This window comes from Eretmochelys imbricata, chromosome 5 (assembly GCF_965152235.1).
Source record: "Eretmochelys imbricata isolate rEreImb1 chromosome 5, rEreImb1.hap1, whole genome shotgun sequence".
NCBI classification, from domain to species: domain Eukaryota; kingdom Metazoa; phylum Chordata; order Testudines; family Cheloniidae; genus Eretmochelys; species Eretmochelys imbricata.
The window spans coordinates 120845064-120862460 of record NC_135576.1 but is presented as its reverse complement, the minus strand read 5'-3'; the positions used below and the strand labels follow the sequence as shown (position 1 = coordinate 120862460).

Sequence of the window (17397 nt, the reverse complement as noted above, 5' to 3'; positions counted from 1 at the left end):
ACATCCCACCATGTGGTTATGCAGCAGGCCTGGGATTATGCGGACTTCTGTAGAGCAGTACTGTAAGCCTCCAAGCTGTGAACTGCGAGCCCACCTCCATAGATACTGCTTGTGATTCACCTAAACTGGAATCCACACGAGCAATGGTTACCTACCTTTCATAATTGTCTTCAAGACGTGTTGCTCATGTCCATTCCATTACCCGCCCTCCTGTCCCTCTGTTGGAGTTACTGGCAAGAAGGAACTGAGAGGGCGTAGGGTTGCCGGCACCTGATATATCACCACATGAGAGTGCCACTCCAGAGGGGGTCACAGCCAGCCCTATAGATACCGCTAAGCCAAAAGTCTCCGACAACCGTGCACATGTGCATGCAGACACCTAGAATGTAATGGACATGAGCAACACATCTCAAAGAACAACAGTTACGAAAGGTAGGTAGCTGTTTTTTCCTGAAGCAAATACAGAAATTTAAATAATTTTAGATATATTTTCTAAGTTTTTTTGCCTTCTTTCAGAATGGGCTTGATAAAGTCCTGAGGGTCTGCAGCCTCGTAGTCATAGTGATAAGGATTTAAAGAATAGAACATTTTTAGATGTGAGTTCTTTTCCATCTCTATAGGCCGCCTTCTCCATTTCTCTGCCAACACACAGCTATGTGGACTCCTCTCTGGATGTGGTGGGATATTTGTTCAGAGGTGCTGACAAGTTTTTATGCACTCCTTTAATTATGTGAGATCTTAGGTTAAATGCACTTTCTGGTATCTCTTAACACCTAAGAAAAACCTTAGTCCTTACTCTTAAAATTGTCTTTGGGGCTATCTAAGCAAGGAAAGACAGAGAACTTCATGCCTTTTAAAGCAGGGATCCCTACCTGTGTGTTACTTAGGAGAAAATTCTCATTCTTTTTCCTGGTTTCAGAGTAACAGCCGTGTTAGTCTATGTTCGCAAAAAGAAAAGGAGTACTTGTGGCACCTTAGAGACTAACCAGTTTATTTGAGCATAAGCTTTCGTGAGCTGCAGCTCACTTCGTCGGATGCATACTGTGGAAAATACAGAAGATGTTGGTTTTTATACACACAAATCATGAAAAAAATGGGTGTTTATCACCACAAAAGGTTTTCTCTCCCCCCACCCCACTCTCCTGCTGGTCAGAGTAACAGCCGTGGGGGGGGAGAGAACCTTTTGTAGTGATAAACACCCATTTTTTCATGATTTGTGTGTATAAAAACCAACATCTTCTGTATTTTTCACAGTATGCATCTGATGAAGTGAGCTGTAGCTCACGAAAGCTTATGCTCAAATAAACTGGTTAGTCTCTAAGGTGCCACAAATACTCCTATTCTTTTTCCTCTTGCGTTCTACTTACTCAGGAAGTATTTTACCTTGTTCTGTTTCCATAAGACTCACTCTTTGGGGCATTGTAGAATAGTAACTTTTCTGTTTGGTTTTTCCGGAGTCTGTCATAGATGGCTCACCTGGTTTTGTGGGAGTGGAACTAGGGCTATGTTTTCCTGGACTATTTTCTATGCAGCTCTTAGAATAAATGGAACTGTAGCTGAGCTGTGTCAGCCAGTCTATCTCCATTACACCCAGCATGCAGCAGCACATCTCCGCAGCAGCACAGTTTACTGCAAGCACATCAAACCTACCCTCTGGTCCCTGTGGTGGCTTCATATAGAATACCATGTCAAATTCAAGGCCTTGTTCCTTACCTTTAGGACACTTAATGGTCTGGACCCATGATACCTAAAAGAGTACCTAAAGCTCTGAGATCAGGACTTCAGTCAATAACTCTGCTCCTCAGGCACAATGGAGCTGTCTGCCTCCAACACGGATGAGCTTTACACTTGTGGTAGAGCTTTGTCCATGCTGGCTCAAGACCAGAACAAACTTCCACAGGAATTAAGAACCACCAGAGAACTTTCGTTCCAAGTGCAAGGCACAGATCTTCAACCTTACCCTTTGCTAATATAAACATACAGCTCAGCATACTTATATTTAAAGTTTTCAAAGTTCCATCCAGTTTACCCCAGGTAGGGGGAGAAAGGGAGCAAGAACTACATGACAGATACAAGTTATGTTGCTTAAATGCACTTCTAGAAGGTGCCCTTGTGCTATGGTGATGAGGGCTGAATAAGACCTTGACTAGAATAGGGAAGTGACATCTTGAGTTTTGCTTTATTTCCTGTCTCCTCCTGATGTCAAAAGGAGCTACCTATGTTATCTGGGCTAATATTAGAGACATGAAGAAATTCAAATTAACAGAAATTCTCTCTCTCTCAGCTCGGTTTCTCTCTGATCCTGCAGTGAATTTATATTTCTGTGCTGCTGACACTAGTCTAAGAAACTGTCAAACCAGAATTATGACTTTACTGCAAAATCAAATAGCTGGATAATATGGATTGCACAGAGACAGGAGGCACAAATTTGAAATATTTTAATTGACTAATGTAGTAAATTCAGAATCATGAAGACAGTCTCATATGTTTTTCTAAAGTGACCATTACTGTGGTATATTGGAACTACAAAATTAACAGGAAGTTCTGTTCAAAGTAGGAGTAAGATCCACTCTTTCGCTTTTTTTGGAGTCTTTCTGTTTTGTGTTGATATGTGATTTTCCTGGACAAGGTGAGGTTTGCAGAATGCCCTAAAGCTGGAAGGACTCATCTTGGATCTCCTTCTGGTTTGCAGTTCCATAGATTAGGAACTGTCTGCTGAGAAGCCCCTACCTTTTCAATAAAATGGCTGAGAAACCTACCTTGAATTTATTACTCACTAGTGGTGAACTTAATTTATTAAAATTGCATAGTAGCCTATACCCTACAAAGTTTGTTTAGTTTAACTGTTCTTAGATAAAAATCTTCATGATATAGTTACTCTTTTAAAAAGCTTTTAAAAATATTTTACTTGTTTTGACTTTGGGCTAACAATATTGCATAACATGTATCGCTTATCTGTAAATAACAATTTTGAAGTTTTTGGATAGTTTATCTTTTACTTTCAACAATTGTCTTTTTTTTCTTTTGTCAGCCTGACTCATTTACGCTGAGCCCATGTGTACATACAAAAGTTGTACAGCTTTAATATATCAGTATACTACAAGTCATACTAGTTAGGCGATACAACTCTCCTTGTGCAGTACTGGAGAAGGAATAAGCTGTACTGGTGTATAAGCAATGCATTGTACTTGTATGACTTTAAATAAAAAGAAATTCACACCCATAACCAGATGTTATACCATTACAAAATTTTTGTGGCCCAGGCCTTATTATGTATCAGGTAACGGATTCTTGAAAATGGACCTCAGGCATGCCACTTCCGCTTTTCTTTCTTTGGTTTCTTAGAATGTGAGCATTGATATAGGTGAGAGATGACTCTTGCTACAAAATTTTTGTTATTGTAGCTTTCCTTATGCAGAGCATATTACTTTTGTGGTTGTTCATGTTAATTTTTTCAGGTAATTGCATAGCTGAAAGAGAAAAAAGTCCGAAATGAATAACTAAATGTGTAGACTTATTTTCAGGCAAACTTACAAACAAACTGAATCATGTTCTTATGTTTATTTTGAGACCAGAGTTCAGGCATTGCACGTGCATTTCATTTTTCGGTAATGTGATAAAGCTTCACATTCTGTACTAAGTCTGATATTTATTTACGTTAAGGCCACTTTGCACTGCTCTGCCAGCATAAAGGGACCTTACACTCACTGTAAGACCTCTTTACATTGCTTTGGCAGTGCCAAATGGCCACGCTTTAAATGAGAATCCTACCCAAGGAATTAATGATCACCTGATCATTCCATGTTTTAGCCTGGTAGCCATTTTGTGGTGGCCTTTCTGCCGTCTTCATATAACTTGTAAACTATTGAGTAAAAGAAGTTTTCAATACCAAGAGAATGTTTTATTTGGAGTTAAGGTGGCTGACTGGTAAAGACGTTTAATTCAATTTTTCTAGGGATTTGCGGATCATTATTTTTATTTCAATATAACAGAATCTGAAATCATAACTGGTAATCTGTGGAAAATATGTAGCCTCTGATTTTTTTCCCTTTGTTTTTTATGATGAGGTCCTAGGAGAGTACTCAAGTGTGCTTGTGCAGAAAAGATTTTGATGCTTCAAAAGAGCATAATCAAGACACATTCAGTTAATTTATCCTTTCCTAGTGGTGTGAGGGTAGTTCTATAAAAGAGTAACTCTAATTTACTGCTCTTGAGCCAACATCCACAAATTCCAGTGGTCTGTTGTTCCAAAACCCCCCCAAACGAATATCACTGCCACTATTTTATAGTGAATGTTTAAATGTGGAAGATGTCTAAGGCTTAAAAGCATGAATCTGTAGCATCATATAAGGAGACCAGGCTCTGTAGCTGGGGGCCATACAAGGCCCCATTAGCTGTGGATTGGCAGAGAGAGAGAGAGATACGTAACAGATACTGACCCAGTAGGTTACACTAATATTCTAGAAAGTAAGGATCTGTGGCTGAAGGTGGTGCAATGGCTAGTCTGGAATGGTCCAACAACTTCTTAAAGGTTGCTGTTAGTGTGGATTTGAATTGGAGTAAATATAGATAGATAGATAGATAGATATGTGAATGGTAAACATGTTTTGCCTTTTTAAACTTTACAACCACTTTTTTCTCTAGGCTCTGGATGGCCAGAATATCTACAATGCATGCTGCACTCTGCGTATTGATTTCTCCAAGTTAACAAGCCTTAATGTAAAATACAACAATGACAAAAGCAGAGACTTCACTCGCCTTGACCTTCCTTCTGGCGATGGCCAGCCCTCCCTTGACCCCAACATGGCTGCCACTTTTGGTAAGGAAACCCCCCCCTTCTAAGTAAATATAATGGAGGAAGTACCTCTCTGCTTTTTATGTTGTAATGCCCTTTAGGAATTTCCACTCTCATTTTCCAAGGTTCCTAAAGGAGAGTGACACTAGTGAATCTAAAGTACACAATGCCAATAAAGTGTTAAAGAAAAAAATCTACTCCTGGAAAATAAGTGAATATCTTTAACTGAATTTACCCAACCATTCTTCAGACTTTTAATGCCAAAAGCATTCTGTGAACATTATTTACTCACCACCAGGTAAAATTTCCTTAGTAGTATTCCGAACTATTCTCCCCCCTCCCCCCACGTCTGGACCCTCCACTGTGCTTCCCACACCCAGACCCCCCTGCCAAACTCTGTCCCCCCCGACATCCAGACCCCCCCTGCTGAGCCCCAACTACCATCACCTGGACCCTCCTGCACAGTCCCATTACCGTTGCACCCAGAACCCCCCAACAAGCTCCTGTGCATCCACATCCCTCCCGCACCCAGATCCCCCACTGAGCCGCCTGCACCCAGATTGTCCCACACAGACCCCTCTCAACCCACACCTGGATCCCCCCACTCTAAGCCTCTTCATACTTGCATCCTGCCTTGCTGAGCTGCAGGAGCCTGCCTGCCCACACCTGGTGCGCCTGGCATGGAGGGTGGGTGCTTCTGGGGCAGGCCAAGTCCTTGTGCTGTGTCAGGGTTGGGTGCAGCTTCACTGCTGAGTCTGTGTCAGGGGTGGTGGGAGCTGCACAGTGATCTCCCACCTCAGTACAGCCAGTGGCCTGTGCTCTCCAGTACCGTGCTGGAGCCTCCACATTTATTTGAGAAATAAAATTTGCAGAATTTTAAAATATTGTGCTCATAATTTTAAATGTTTTGGTTCAGAATTCCCTCAGAAATGTAGTTATGATGCCCCTTTACCACAAATTAAGTGTAGTTTTGCTTCTCACTGTTCCTTGTGTATCTACACCAGGGGTGGGCAAACTTTTTGGCCTGAGGGCCACATCTGGGTATGGAAATTGTATGGCTGGCCATGAATGCTCACAAAATTGGGGGTTGGAGTGCAGGAGGGGGTGAGGGCTCTGGGGTTGGGCCAGAAATGACGAGTTCAGGGTGTGGGAGTTGGCTTCGGACTGGGGTGGGGGGTTGGAGGGCAGGGGTAGTGAGGGCTCCAGCTGGGGGTGCAGGCTCTGGGGTGGGGCTGGAGATGAGGGCTGTAATTTGCCCACCCCAATCTATACTATACTGTGTGTTTTTAATTGAACTTCACTTCTTCTTCATGGTTTTTGGCTTTTTAAAGAGATTTTTGCTTTTTATCACTAAGTAGGGGGTTTGCATCTCTCCTTAGTAGAATTTCTTTTGTTGGTTTTGGGAATGTAGAAATTGCCATAGTGAATCAGGCTAAAAATTCATCCACTCATTATCTTCTCTCCAACTGTGGTCAGTGTCGGATGCTGTAAAGGGAGGTGTAAGAACCCATGTGAGGTATATGTGGTATTTTCTGCCCCCCCCCGCAAGAACTTATCCTGATCTCTTAGTTAAAGATTGCCTTGAGAGCATGAGGTTTAATATTCCTCCGACATTTATAATTAATTTTTAAAATTTTTAAATTTTAAGTCGATATTTTTGGTATCTATAAATGGTGGTAGTGTTTGGAACTTGGTATTTTCTCAGCCTCAACAACTTCTGGTGGCAATGAGTTCCACAGTTTAACTATGCATTGTGCGAAAAAGTATTTCCTTTTGTTGGTTTTAAATTTGCTGTCTTTTAATTTCATTGAACGTTCCCTCAGGAATGAGGTATGGAAGTAAAAATTTCTAAGTAGGTATGATTTTGGGGGAGGGATTGTGTTTGTGAAAGACTAGTTTAAGTGAAATATTGGAATATGAGCTGCTTTGCTTACTGATCAGCTTTTGTAAAATTTAAAAACTGGAGATGTAATATAAGTAGTTTTAACAATTTATTGTGGGTAAAGGTATTAATTGAGTGATACTAACGATTTAAAGAGACCATATTTGAGACGTGTTGTAGCCATATACACTTGTATTCCACAAGGCTGCTTAACAGTTAATGCACTGCAGTTATGACAGCAGAAGAGACCAAAAATTCCAATGTATTGGCTGTCATGTTGGTATTGTGGCTTTGGCAATTTTATTTAAACAACCTTAATGGTAATGGAAATTATGAAAAAGAGGCATTTGACTAGCTGAAGGAGATGTAGCCATCTGTGCTATTTTGACAACTATTTCCAGCTTTCTTGGCAGACAGCAACTATAGCTGACAAGTGAGATTTCTAGCTCTTGGCTGTTGGATGGGTCTTCATTAAGGGCCAAATGCTTCCCTTGTTGTGTACAAAAATAAAATATATTTCTGTAGTGCAGTCCAACTGGTCAAAGTGCTACAAACATGGGTAAGAAAATCTTATTTTCCTCTAGCACAGTATAACTTTTCGATGTAGTCCTGAGATGACGCTCTTTGCTGTTTGCTTGTAGGGGTTTTGTTAGGAAGTATGCACATAATCATAGACTCATAGAATATCAGGGTTGGAAGGGACATCAGGAGGTCATCTAGTCCAACCCCCTGCTCAAAGCAGGACCAATCCCCAACTAAATCATCCCAGCCAGGGCTTTGTCAAGCCTGACCTTAAAAACTTCTAAGGAAGGAGATTCCACCACCTCCCCACGTAACACATTCCAGTGTTCCACCACCCTCCTAGTGAAAAAGTTTTTCCTAATATCCAACCTAAACCTCCCCCACTGCAACTTGAGACCGTTACTCCTTGTTCTGTCATCTGCTACCACTGAGAACAGTCTAGAGCCATCCTCTTTGGAACCCCCTTTCAGGTAGTTGAAAGCAGCGATCAAATCCCCCCTCATTCTTCTCTTCCGCAGACTAAACAATCCCAGTTCCCTCAGCCTCTCCTCATAACTCATGTGCTCCAGTTCCCTAATGATTTTTGTTGCCCTCCTCTGGACTCTTTCCAATTTTTCCACATCCTTCTTGTAGTGTGGGGCCCAAAACTGGACACAGTACTCCAGATGAGGCCTCACCAATGTTGAATAGAGGGGAATGATCACGTCCCTCGACCTGCTGGCAGTGCCCCTACATATACATCCCAAAATGCCATTGGCCTTCTTGGCAACAAGGGCACACTGTTGACTCCTATCCAGCTTCTCGTCCACTGTAACCCCTAGGTCCTTTTCTGCAGAACTGCTGCTGAGCCATTCGGTCCCTAGTCTGTAGCGGTGCATGGGATTCTTCCGTCCTAAGTGCAGGACTCTGCACTTGTCCTTGTTAAACGTCATCAGATTTCTTTTGGCCCAATCCTCTAATTTGTCTAGGTCCCTCTGTATCCTATCCCTACCCTCCAGTGTATCTACCTCTCCTCCCAGCTTAGTGTCATCTGCAAACTTGCTGAAGATGCAATCCACACCATCCTCCAGATCATTTATGAAGATATTGAACAAAACTGGCCCGAGGAGCGACCCTTGGGGCACTCCACTTGATACCGGCTGCCAACTAGACATGGAGCCATTGATCACTACCCGTTGAGCCCGACAATCTAGCCAACTTTCTATGCACCTTATAGTCCATTCATCCAGCCTATACTTCTTTAACTTGCTGGCAAGAATACTGTGGGAGACAGTGTCAAAAGCTTTGCTAAAGTCAAGGAACAACACGTCCACCGCTTTCCCCTCATCCACAGAGCCAGTTATCTCGTCATAGAAGGCAATTAGATTAGTCAGGCATGACTTGCCCTTGGTGAATCCATGCTGACTGTTCCTGATCACTTCCCTCTAAGTGCTTCAGAATTTTTAAAGATGGGCACTACATTAGCCTTTTTCCAGTCATCTGGGACTTCCCCCGATCGCCGTGAGTTTTCAAAGATAATGGCCAATGGCTCTGCAATCACATCCGCCAACTCCTTTAGCACTCTCAGATGCAGCGCATCCGGCCCAATGGACTTGTGCTCGTCCAGCTTTTCTAAATAGTCCTGAACCACTTCTCTCTCCACAGAGGGCTGGTCACCTTCTCCCCGTGCTGTGCTGCCCAGTGCAGTAGTTTGGGAGCTGACCTTGTTCGTGAAGACAGAGGCAAAAAAAGCACTTGAGTACATTAGCTTTTTCCACATCCTCTGTCACTAGGTTGCCTCACTCATTCAGTAAGGGGCCCACACTTTCCTTGACTTTCTTCTTGTTGCTAACATACCTGAAGAAACCCTTCTTGTTAGTTTTAACATCTCTTGCAAGCTGAAACTCCAGGTGTGATTTGGCCTTCCTGATTTCACTCCTGCATCCCCGAGCAATATTTTTATACTCTTCCCTGGTCATTTGTCCAATCTTCTACTTCTCGTAAGCTTCTTTTTTGTGTTCAAGATCAGCAAGGATTTCACTGTTAAGCCAAGCTGGTCGCCTGCCATATTTACTATTCTTTCTACAGAACGGGATGGTTTGTCCCTGTAACCTCAATAAGGATTCTTTAAAGTACAGCCAGCTCTCCTGGACTCCTTTCCCCCTCATGTTATTCTCCCAGGGGATCCTGCCCATCAGTTCCCTGAGGGAGTCAGTCTGCTTTTCTGAAGTCCAGGGTCCGTATTGTGCTGCTCTCCTTTCTTCCCTGTGTCAGGATCCTGAACTCGACCATCTCATGGTCACTGCCTCCCATGTTCCCATCCACTTTAGCTTCCCCTACTAATTCTTCCCGGTTTGTGAGCAGCAGGTCAAGAAGAGCTCTGCCCCTAGTTGGTTCCTCCAGCACTTGCACCAGGAAATTGTCCCCTACCCTTTCCAAAAACTTCCTGGATTGTCTGTGCACCGCTGTATTGCTCTCCCAGCAGATATCAGGGTGACTGAAGTGTCCCATGAGAACCAGGGTCTGAGATCTAGTAACTTCTGTGAGTTGCCGGAAGAAAGCCTCATCCACCTCATCCCCCTGGTCCGGTGGTCTATAGCAGGTCCCACCACGACATCACCCTTGTTGCTCACACTTCTAAACTTAATCCAGAGACACTCAGGTTTTTCTGCAGTTTCATACTTGACCTCTGAGCAGTCATACTTGAGCTCTGAGCAGTCATACTGCTCCCTTACATACAGTGCAACTCCCCCACCTTTTCTGCCCTGCTTGTCCTTCCTGAACAGTTTATATCCATCCATGACAGTACTCCAGTCATGTGAGTTATTCCAATCACATCGTAATTCCTTGACTGTGCCAGGACTTCCAGTTCTCGCTGCTTGTTTCTCAGGCTTCTTGCATTTGTGTATGGGCACATGAGATAACTCGCTGATCGTCCCTCTTTCTCAGTATGAGGCAGGACCCCTGCCCTGTCACGCGCTCTGGCTCGTGCTTCCTCCCGGTATCCCACTTCCCTCAGGGCTTTGGTCTCCTTCCCCCGGTGAACCTAGTTTAAAGCCCTCCTCACTAGGTTAGCCAGACTGCTTGCGAAGATGCTCTTCCCTCTCTTTGTTAGGTGGAGCCCGTCTCTGCCTAGCACTCCTTCTTGGAACACCATCCCATGGTCAAAGAATCCAAAGCCTTCTCTCCGACACCACCTGCGTAGCCATTCGTTGACTTCCACGATTCGACGGTCTCTACCCAGGCCTTTTCCTTCCACGGGGAGGATGGACGAGAAGACCACTTGCATCTCAAACTCCTTTATCCTTCTTCCCAGAGCCACATAGTCCGCAGTGATCCGCTCAAGGTCATTCTTGGCGGTATAATTGGTGCCCACGTGGAGAAGCAGGAAGGGGTAGCGATCCGAGGGCTTGATGAGTCTCGGCAGTCTCTCCGTCACATTGTGAATCCTAGCTCCTGGCAGACTTCTCGGTTTTCCCGGAGGGGGCGGCAGATAGATGACTCAGTCCCCCTGAGGAGAGAGTCCCCGACCACCACTAATGAAGTTAGCTGTGCTTGTTTGGCAGTCGCACTGTTTTAAAAGTAAACAAAAATGAAGCCATTGAATATTTCTGCATAATAAAATAAGAACTATTTCTATTTAAAAACAAAATTATTGTAAGTCATCAGTACGGTATCATGGAAGCATTGGGGTCTCTCTATGCTTAAGATTGTGACGGTTACAAACCTGGTAAGTTCTGTTGAATCACGCTTAACTAATTTGCCTGAAACTTCAGCGAGAGGGGAAGAGTGATTATGGTACTATAGATTAAGAAAAGACTTGGCTATGATGCAGGGCTTACATTACACATTTGTGTGCTGAGACTGGTACAAGCACCTACCTACCTACTCCACCAGGTCCTTTCTACTTTAACAAATAACTCATAATTCTCCACCAGTGCAGCTGCACCAAAAAGTGTGGAACTGCTGGTATAGATAGCTTTCACTATCCTCTAACCCTAAGGGTTTAAGATGTCTGCAATCACAAGAAGACTTAACGCTGCGGGCAGTAAAAGATTAAAAATATCAGATTTCTAGCATCTGGTACAGAGACCTTTATTTGAAAAGAATGGTGAGAGTTAGATAGTTGCACATGTGAAGGGTAAGAGGTAAGGTGTTCCTGTCTGGAGAAATAGGGACCCAGATTTTCCAGCCGTGGTAGCATGAGTGAAAGTGGTAGAACAGACAGGGCTCAAGTATCTGAAGATAAAATGTCCTGATAGTGAAGAAGCTGGAACCCTGGGCTGCTTCTTTGTTATAGCAAGTGGAGGCTGCAGTGATAGAAAATTCAGATAAAGCAAGCAACAGTGGTAGATAATTGTCAATATGTATGTTTTTATTTTAGGATTTGGATATTGCAGTTTTTTTAAGTAATTACTAAACTGCTGTATTTAAAATCATTTGAATGTTAAACATTTTGGTAGATATCTCATGTTAAAAAACTTCTGATGCATTTTGGAATAAATTTGATTTGAAAAAGCTTTTTTCCCCATAAGGCATAATAGGTTTTCTGAACGTTTGCTTAAAATCTGCAGTCAACTAGATAGCAGAGGATTTTGTACATATGCTAGAATTCCTGATCTTCCTATTTTAGCTGTATTCTATTCTTACGTGTCTGTTTGGTATCGGTGTCCAACATACAGGTCCCATCTGGCAGAATAAAAGCCCTTTGTCATTGCTTCTTCAGTAATAAATGATAATGGAAACCAGGACTGTGAATGAATGATTAGTACCCATATTCCCAAAACTTGTCAGTATAATGCACAAGTGCATGTATTACAAGCATAAAATGTGATGTGATTAATGCTTTGCATTGTTTGTATAAGGGACACTTTGTGACTACAGATAAGAGGGGTAGTAGGCTGCCAAATAATTTGTCAGAGCTTAGGTGTCTGCTTCAGTTGTTAATGTGGTCATTCCTACAGTATTGCACTATACCCACTAATATCCATGTTATTTTAGGAAATGTATCTAATTCAATTTATCATTTCTGCCTTTGGGACTTAAGTAGTCAAAAAATGAACATACCATGATCATGTTACTTATTTACATTATGTGTAGATGACCCCCTTCGTTTTCAGTTTAAACTGAGTTTTACTGAAAAAATCGTGGGTTTTACAAAAAGTATTCATTTTTTCCCAATTTTTCACCCTACTTGTGTATCATGCAAATATATAAAAATAACTTGTTTTATTAAGGAAATACAGTATGTTGCATGAGATACATGTATTACTATAATACACTAGTCTGTGTGTATGTGCAAAGCTGCCTGTTGAAGTGAGGCTGTGTATTTGTATAGAAGATACACACAATAAACAGGCACGCGCAGAAGTTGTGAAGTGCGTGCACTTCAGAATGTACTGATGAATCTCACGTCCATCACATACATATTTCAAGCTGTTAACAGATAATTAAAAGATCTGACACGCTAAAATGGAAGGAATACAAAAATCTGTATCAGAATACATTTCACAACACAAGGAGATATTTCAACGTTTTAAAAAAACAAACAGGAGAAAAGGATGAAGTTGAGTGTATGCAGTGCAAATGGTGTGGCCCAATTATTAAATGTAAATATTTATAGGCTAATAGTTCTAAGTCTACAACAGTAAGCTGTTGGTTCAAATGAAAAGTTTTATTTGGGGATTAGAGATGTATTGTTAAACTCAGAGGTAGCATTTGTTTTGAGTTCTGTTTTAGTTCTGTATCATACCACATTGAATTCCATTCATCAAAGCATTACTCTACTGAATACTTTTTTCTTCTGTCCACCAAAATAAACCCTAATATTTACCCAGAAAAATATTAATATTAACCAATTTTCACCAGGTGTTTTGTTTTTTTTTTTTGTTGTAGTTGTAGTAATAAACACTGATAAATTCCTGGGGTAAATGAAATAAAATAAAAACTGAAAACGAAGGGCCCTATGTGTAGAATGCATTTCTCAGAAGTGGGGGACTAAAATGTAGTTGTGTGTGTAAACAGATTCTTTTGTTTGCTTAACATTTCATTTTGAAAGGGAGGAGTGGTTGTGTGTGTAGGTACACAACACCAACCTATGTGCTGCTCAGGGTAATTGAGTGATTTTAAAACTCACTTAAAATGAAAGCCGTTAAGAAAGCAATCTTTGTTGTAGTTAGGGCTCCACATGTTTCCTGATTCCCAGTTTGTGGCCTTCATCTTTGCGGGTGGGGATTTGAGCACTTGGGAAAGCCTGTTTGTGATTGTAGAATAAGCGCATTTGCTAGATAGTTCTTCTAAACTCATTTTGTTGTATATTGTTTCAGGCTGTATCAGTTTGTTCAATTAATGTTTCCCCCTGAAAACTTCTAGAATACAGTTACATTTTGTAAGTAAAAGATGGGTGGCATATTGAAAACTAAAAATTTGGGAAGTGTGTAAAATGAATTCAGTTGAATAGCAGAGCAGGTGACTGTACTCTGTCATCTTGATTTTATTTCTTAATTCTTTGTTCCCTGAAGTCTTCCCAAAATGTGACTTCAAGTGGTCATATGTGAGGGCAATGTTTGAGATCCTGTCCTTGAAGCCTACTTTTGAACATATCCAGATTGTTCCCATAAGTGTTTAATCAGAATCTTAAGGGCTGTCTATGTGAACATTTTGTTTGTGGCAAGGTGGGGTGTGACTCTACCCCACACTAGCCTGCTGTAGACTAACTGACCTTGTGAGCCATGCTGATGCATTTAAACAGTTTGTTAATGTGTTTTGATCTAGTCCTGTTTCAAAGAGGACATTAACGGAGTCCACAAGAACACTTAGTCTGCAGTAAGCTAGTGCAAGGTAGATTTACACCGCAGCTTGCCATAAACTAAAAGTTCACGTAGACATGTCATTAGACATGAGAAATTAAAAAGATCCAATAAAATATCTAGTCCATCTATTTGCCTTCACATTTGTTTTGTGAGGTTTTCTAATCTTGTATGTTTCATGACTGGGCATTCATTGCTTTCCTTGGGGACAGCATTCTATGGTTTAATACTGTACTTTGCTGCCAGGCATTTTCACGTGTTCATCTTAAATCTTAACCTTTTAATTTTATTTGGTTGTTTATAGTTATATCCCCTTTTGTTAACATACATTCCTTTCCTTCCTAAGTGTTTACAACCTTCACAAATAAGTGAAGAATTACCACATTTCTTATTTCTCCTTTCTCAAATAGCTGTCTGAGGCTGTACATATTAACGTCCTCATATTGGCTGTAACCTTCAATTTATCAGAATATGTGAGGGCATTGATGGGGACATTTGTCACATGTGCTTATGGAGAATAGGAAAGCATTTTGACACAGTCAGAGGAAGGAGCCAGCTCCTGGCAAATCTTGTTGATACCTGGTATCACATAGGATTCAAAATCCCCTGTCCACAGCCTCACTCTCTGCAAAAGCACTCAAGTTAGCGTGGCTCAGACTTCTCTTCTTAACCTTGTGCCCCCTCCCCTTCAGTTGAATTCTTAAACACAGAGGAGAAACTTTTGACCTGGTACAGTGTCTGAACTTAGCTGGACAATGCTCTGCCAGTCTGCTTTTTGCTGCCGTATCTTGCCAGCAGAGTAGCCTTTGTCCCAACCTAATTTAGGAGGAGACATGAAAGCTGATGCAGAAAAAATTATTTAAAATAAATTCTAATTTTTAAAGGTAACTAAAGAAACTCCAACTAGAGATTTAACCCAAATGTAAGTGTATTGAATGGGGGTTGGTGTGGGAGGGTAGAATCTATTCACTATTTACTTCGTTTCACTATGCTAGCATTGTATCTCTTTTGATATTTAGTGTTCACATCGTCAGATTTTTATTGCAGACAAAGCAGTGAAAATTCTGATTGTATCTTCTAACCTTGTAAATAATTTTTTTTCAAACATCAACTTTGTTTGTTGAACCTGAGTTCTATAATCCTAGAATACCAGGGTTGGAAGGGACCTCAAGAGGACATCTAGTCCAACCCCCTGCTCAAAGCAGGACCAATCCCCAATTTTTGCCCCAGATCCCAAATGGCCCCCTCAAGGATTGAACTCACAACCCTGGGTTTAGCAGGCCAATGCTCAAACCACTGAGCTATCCCTCCCCCAATGAATTTCCCATCCTGACTCAGGAAGCGTATTAGGTTCCTAATCTCCATGTCTACTTAGTGAATGTAGTTTTACATGTATTTTAATGGCTTTTTTTTTTTACAAGTATACTTGCATGTAGAAACTTCACTTAATTTTGCTATATTTCCCACATATTAGCAATCTGCAGTTACCTAAATAGCAATATATTACAAAAAAACATTCTGAAAATCAGACAGCTGCAGGAACAAACATTAGACTTGCATTTAATTTATACCATTTTTCAGCTTTTTCCACCCCACACACCTAAAATGCATAGAACTAGTCATGTGAAAACTAAATTGCCATATGAGGTATATTTTTAAGCCTCATCTAAACAATAAAGCTTGTGTGACAACATGAGAGCAAAGAATGTCCAAATATGGCTGACAGTTAAGTACCCTGAGAATTAAGTGCTCTTAAATTCACTGGAGTTTATAAATCTGCATTAACCAAATATCTGAAAACAGAAATAAAGGAAAGAGAAAGTGATTCAACTCATTTTCCAGCACCATTCTCTACAGATGTTGTGTTATAAACATCCTCAATATCTTGGATGCTGGAGGCATCTGTTAAATCTTGATCGCTAGCTATAATCCCTACTGAAGAAAGGCTAGAAGTGAAGGAGTTCATCCTTTTTGCATAAATATCCCTAATGTTAAAATAAGGTAGCTCATTACATTTCTCTTTGTGATCACTGTTGGACTGGTCTACGTCAATATCCTTTTGCTTTTGATAGTATTTAGAAAACTTGTTGAAAATTATAGTGATTGGAAGGGCCACCACTAATATTCCACAGAGAACACAAAATACAGTAAAACTTTTGGAAGAGTGTTATTCTGAAATTTCAGTGATAGGAAATGTCTCTATACTGACAATCTTTCTATTTGCTAAATATGTTGGAATAGATTTTAATTAGATGTGTCTGAATTCTAGGCACCCCAGGAATAATCTCTTCACCATATGCTGGGGCTGCTGGATTTGCCCCAGCCATTGGTTTTCATCAAGCGGCAGGTAAGTCTTTATTTTTGGATTGGTAAATTTGAAGACTGCCTTAAATTGTTGAAATCCATCTAGTTAAACAGAGTGATAATGTAGCAATATCAAGATCTATAAGTATTCATAAAAAGCAGTCAGTCTACCTCTATTTGCATAGCATACTACCCAAAGTATTACTATTTAAATAAACTGTAGGAATTACATGTACTGTTGGTTGTTATTATTAAGGCTATGATTTTTTTCACGGAGGCCGCGGAAGTTACAGATTCTGTGACTTCCACAACCTCTGTGAATTCAGCCTTGTCGGCCGGGAGCTGTGGGGTCTCTCTCCCCCAACCCACACCCCCCCACACCCCCCAGCGGACGCAGGCACCAGGGCACCTGGAGCTGCCCGAGGCTACAGCTCCCAGCCACAGGGGACCCTGGAGCTCCGAGCCCTCACAGGCGGTGGGGGGCCCCAGAGCTGCCCAACTTCTGCAGGCAGTGTGGGGACCCTGAAGGTGGGCTCCCCATTTTGTGGGATGATTTTAGTAAAAGTCAGGGACAGGTCATGTGACTTTCTAAAAATATCCGTGACAAAATCTTAACCTTAGTCATGATCTACACTCTGTCAATTGTGCTCTGGCTTCTGATTCTACTAAGAAATTACACACAGTAAAAAGGGCTACTTGAAAGTGATAAAACTAGAAATCTGTAATTCTAAAAATGATGGATTACTATGGCTTTTTTATATATGTGCTTATCATAGAATATCAGGGTTGGAAGGGATCTCAGGAGGTCATCTAGTCCAACCCCCTGCTCAAAGCAGGCCCAATCCCTAGTTTTTGCCCCAGATCCCTAAATGGCCCCCCTCAAGGATTGAACTCACAACCCCGGGTTTAGCAGGCCTATGCTCAAACCACTGAGCTATCCCTCCCACCCTTACTACTTTATTACTCAAGATCTCCTTGCAATGTCACTGTTGTTTTATTTTGAGGTAGTGAGTTTGTATTTTGGAGTGACCATCATGAGAAGTGCAAGACCCCAAAACCTACAATTAAAAAGCAAGCTCCAGTAGCACTCATTCAACTCCCAAAAT

General features: G+C 41.4%; 1 protein-coding gene across 3 annotated transcripts in view; it reads left to right on the top strand.

Annotated features, from left to right (window-relative positions):
- The window catches only part of PTBP3 (polypyrimidine tract binding protein 3), a 121306-nt gene that overhangs the window by 86952 nt on the left and 16957 nt on the right, over window positions 1-17397 (top strand). For all 3 annotated transcript variants that reach the window (XM_077817791.1, XM_077817790.1, XM_077817792.1), the window contains 2 exons: window positions 4645-4819; window positions 16257-16334. In XM_077817791.1, coding sequence (XP_077673917.1) covers window positions 4645-4819; window positions 16257-16334 — 253 coding nt within the window. The remainder of the gene's footprint in view (window positions 1-4644; window positions 4820-16256; window positions 16335-17397) is intronic.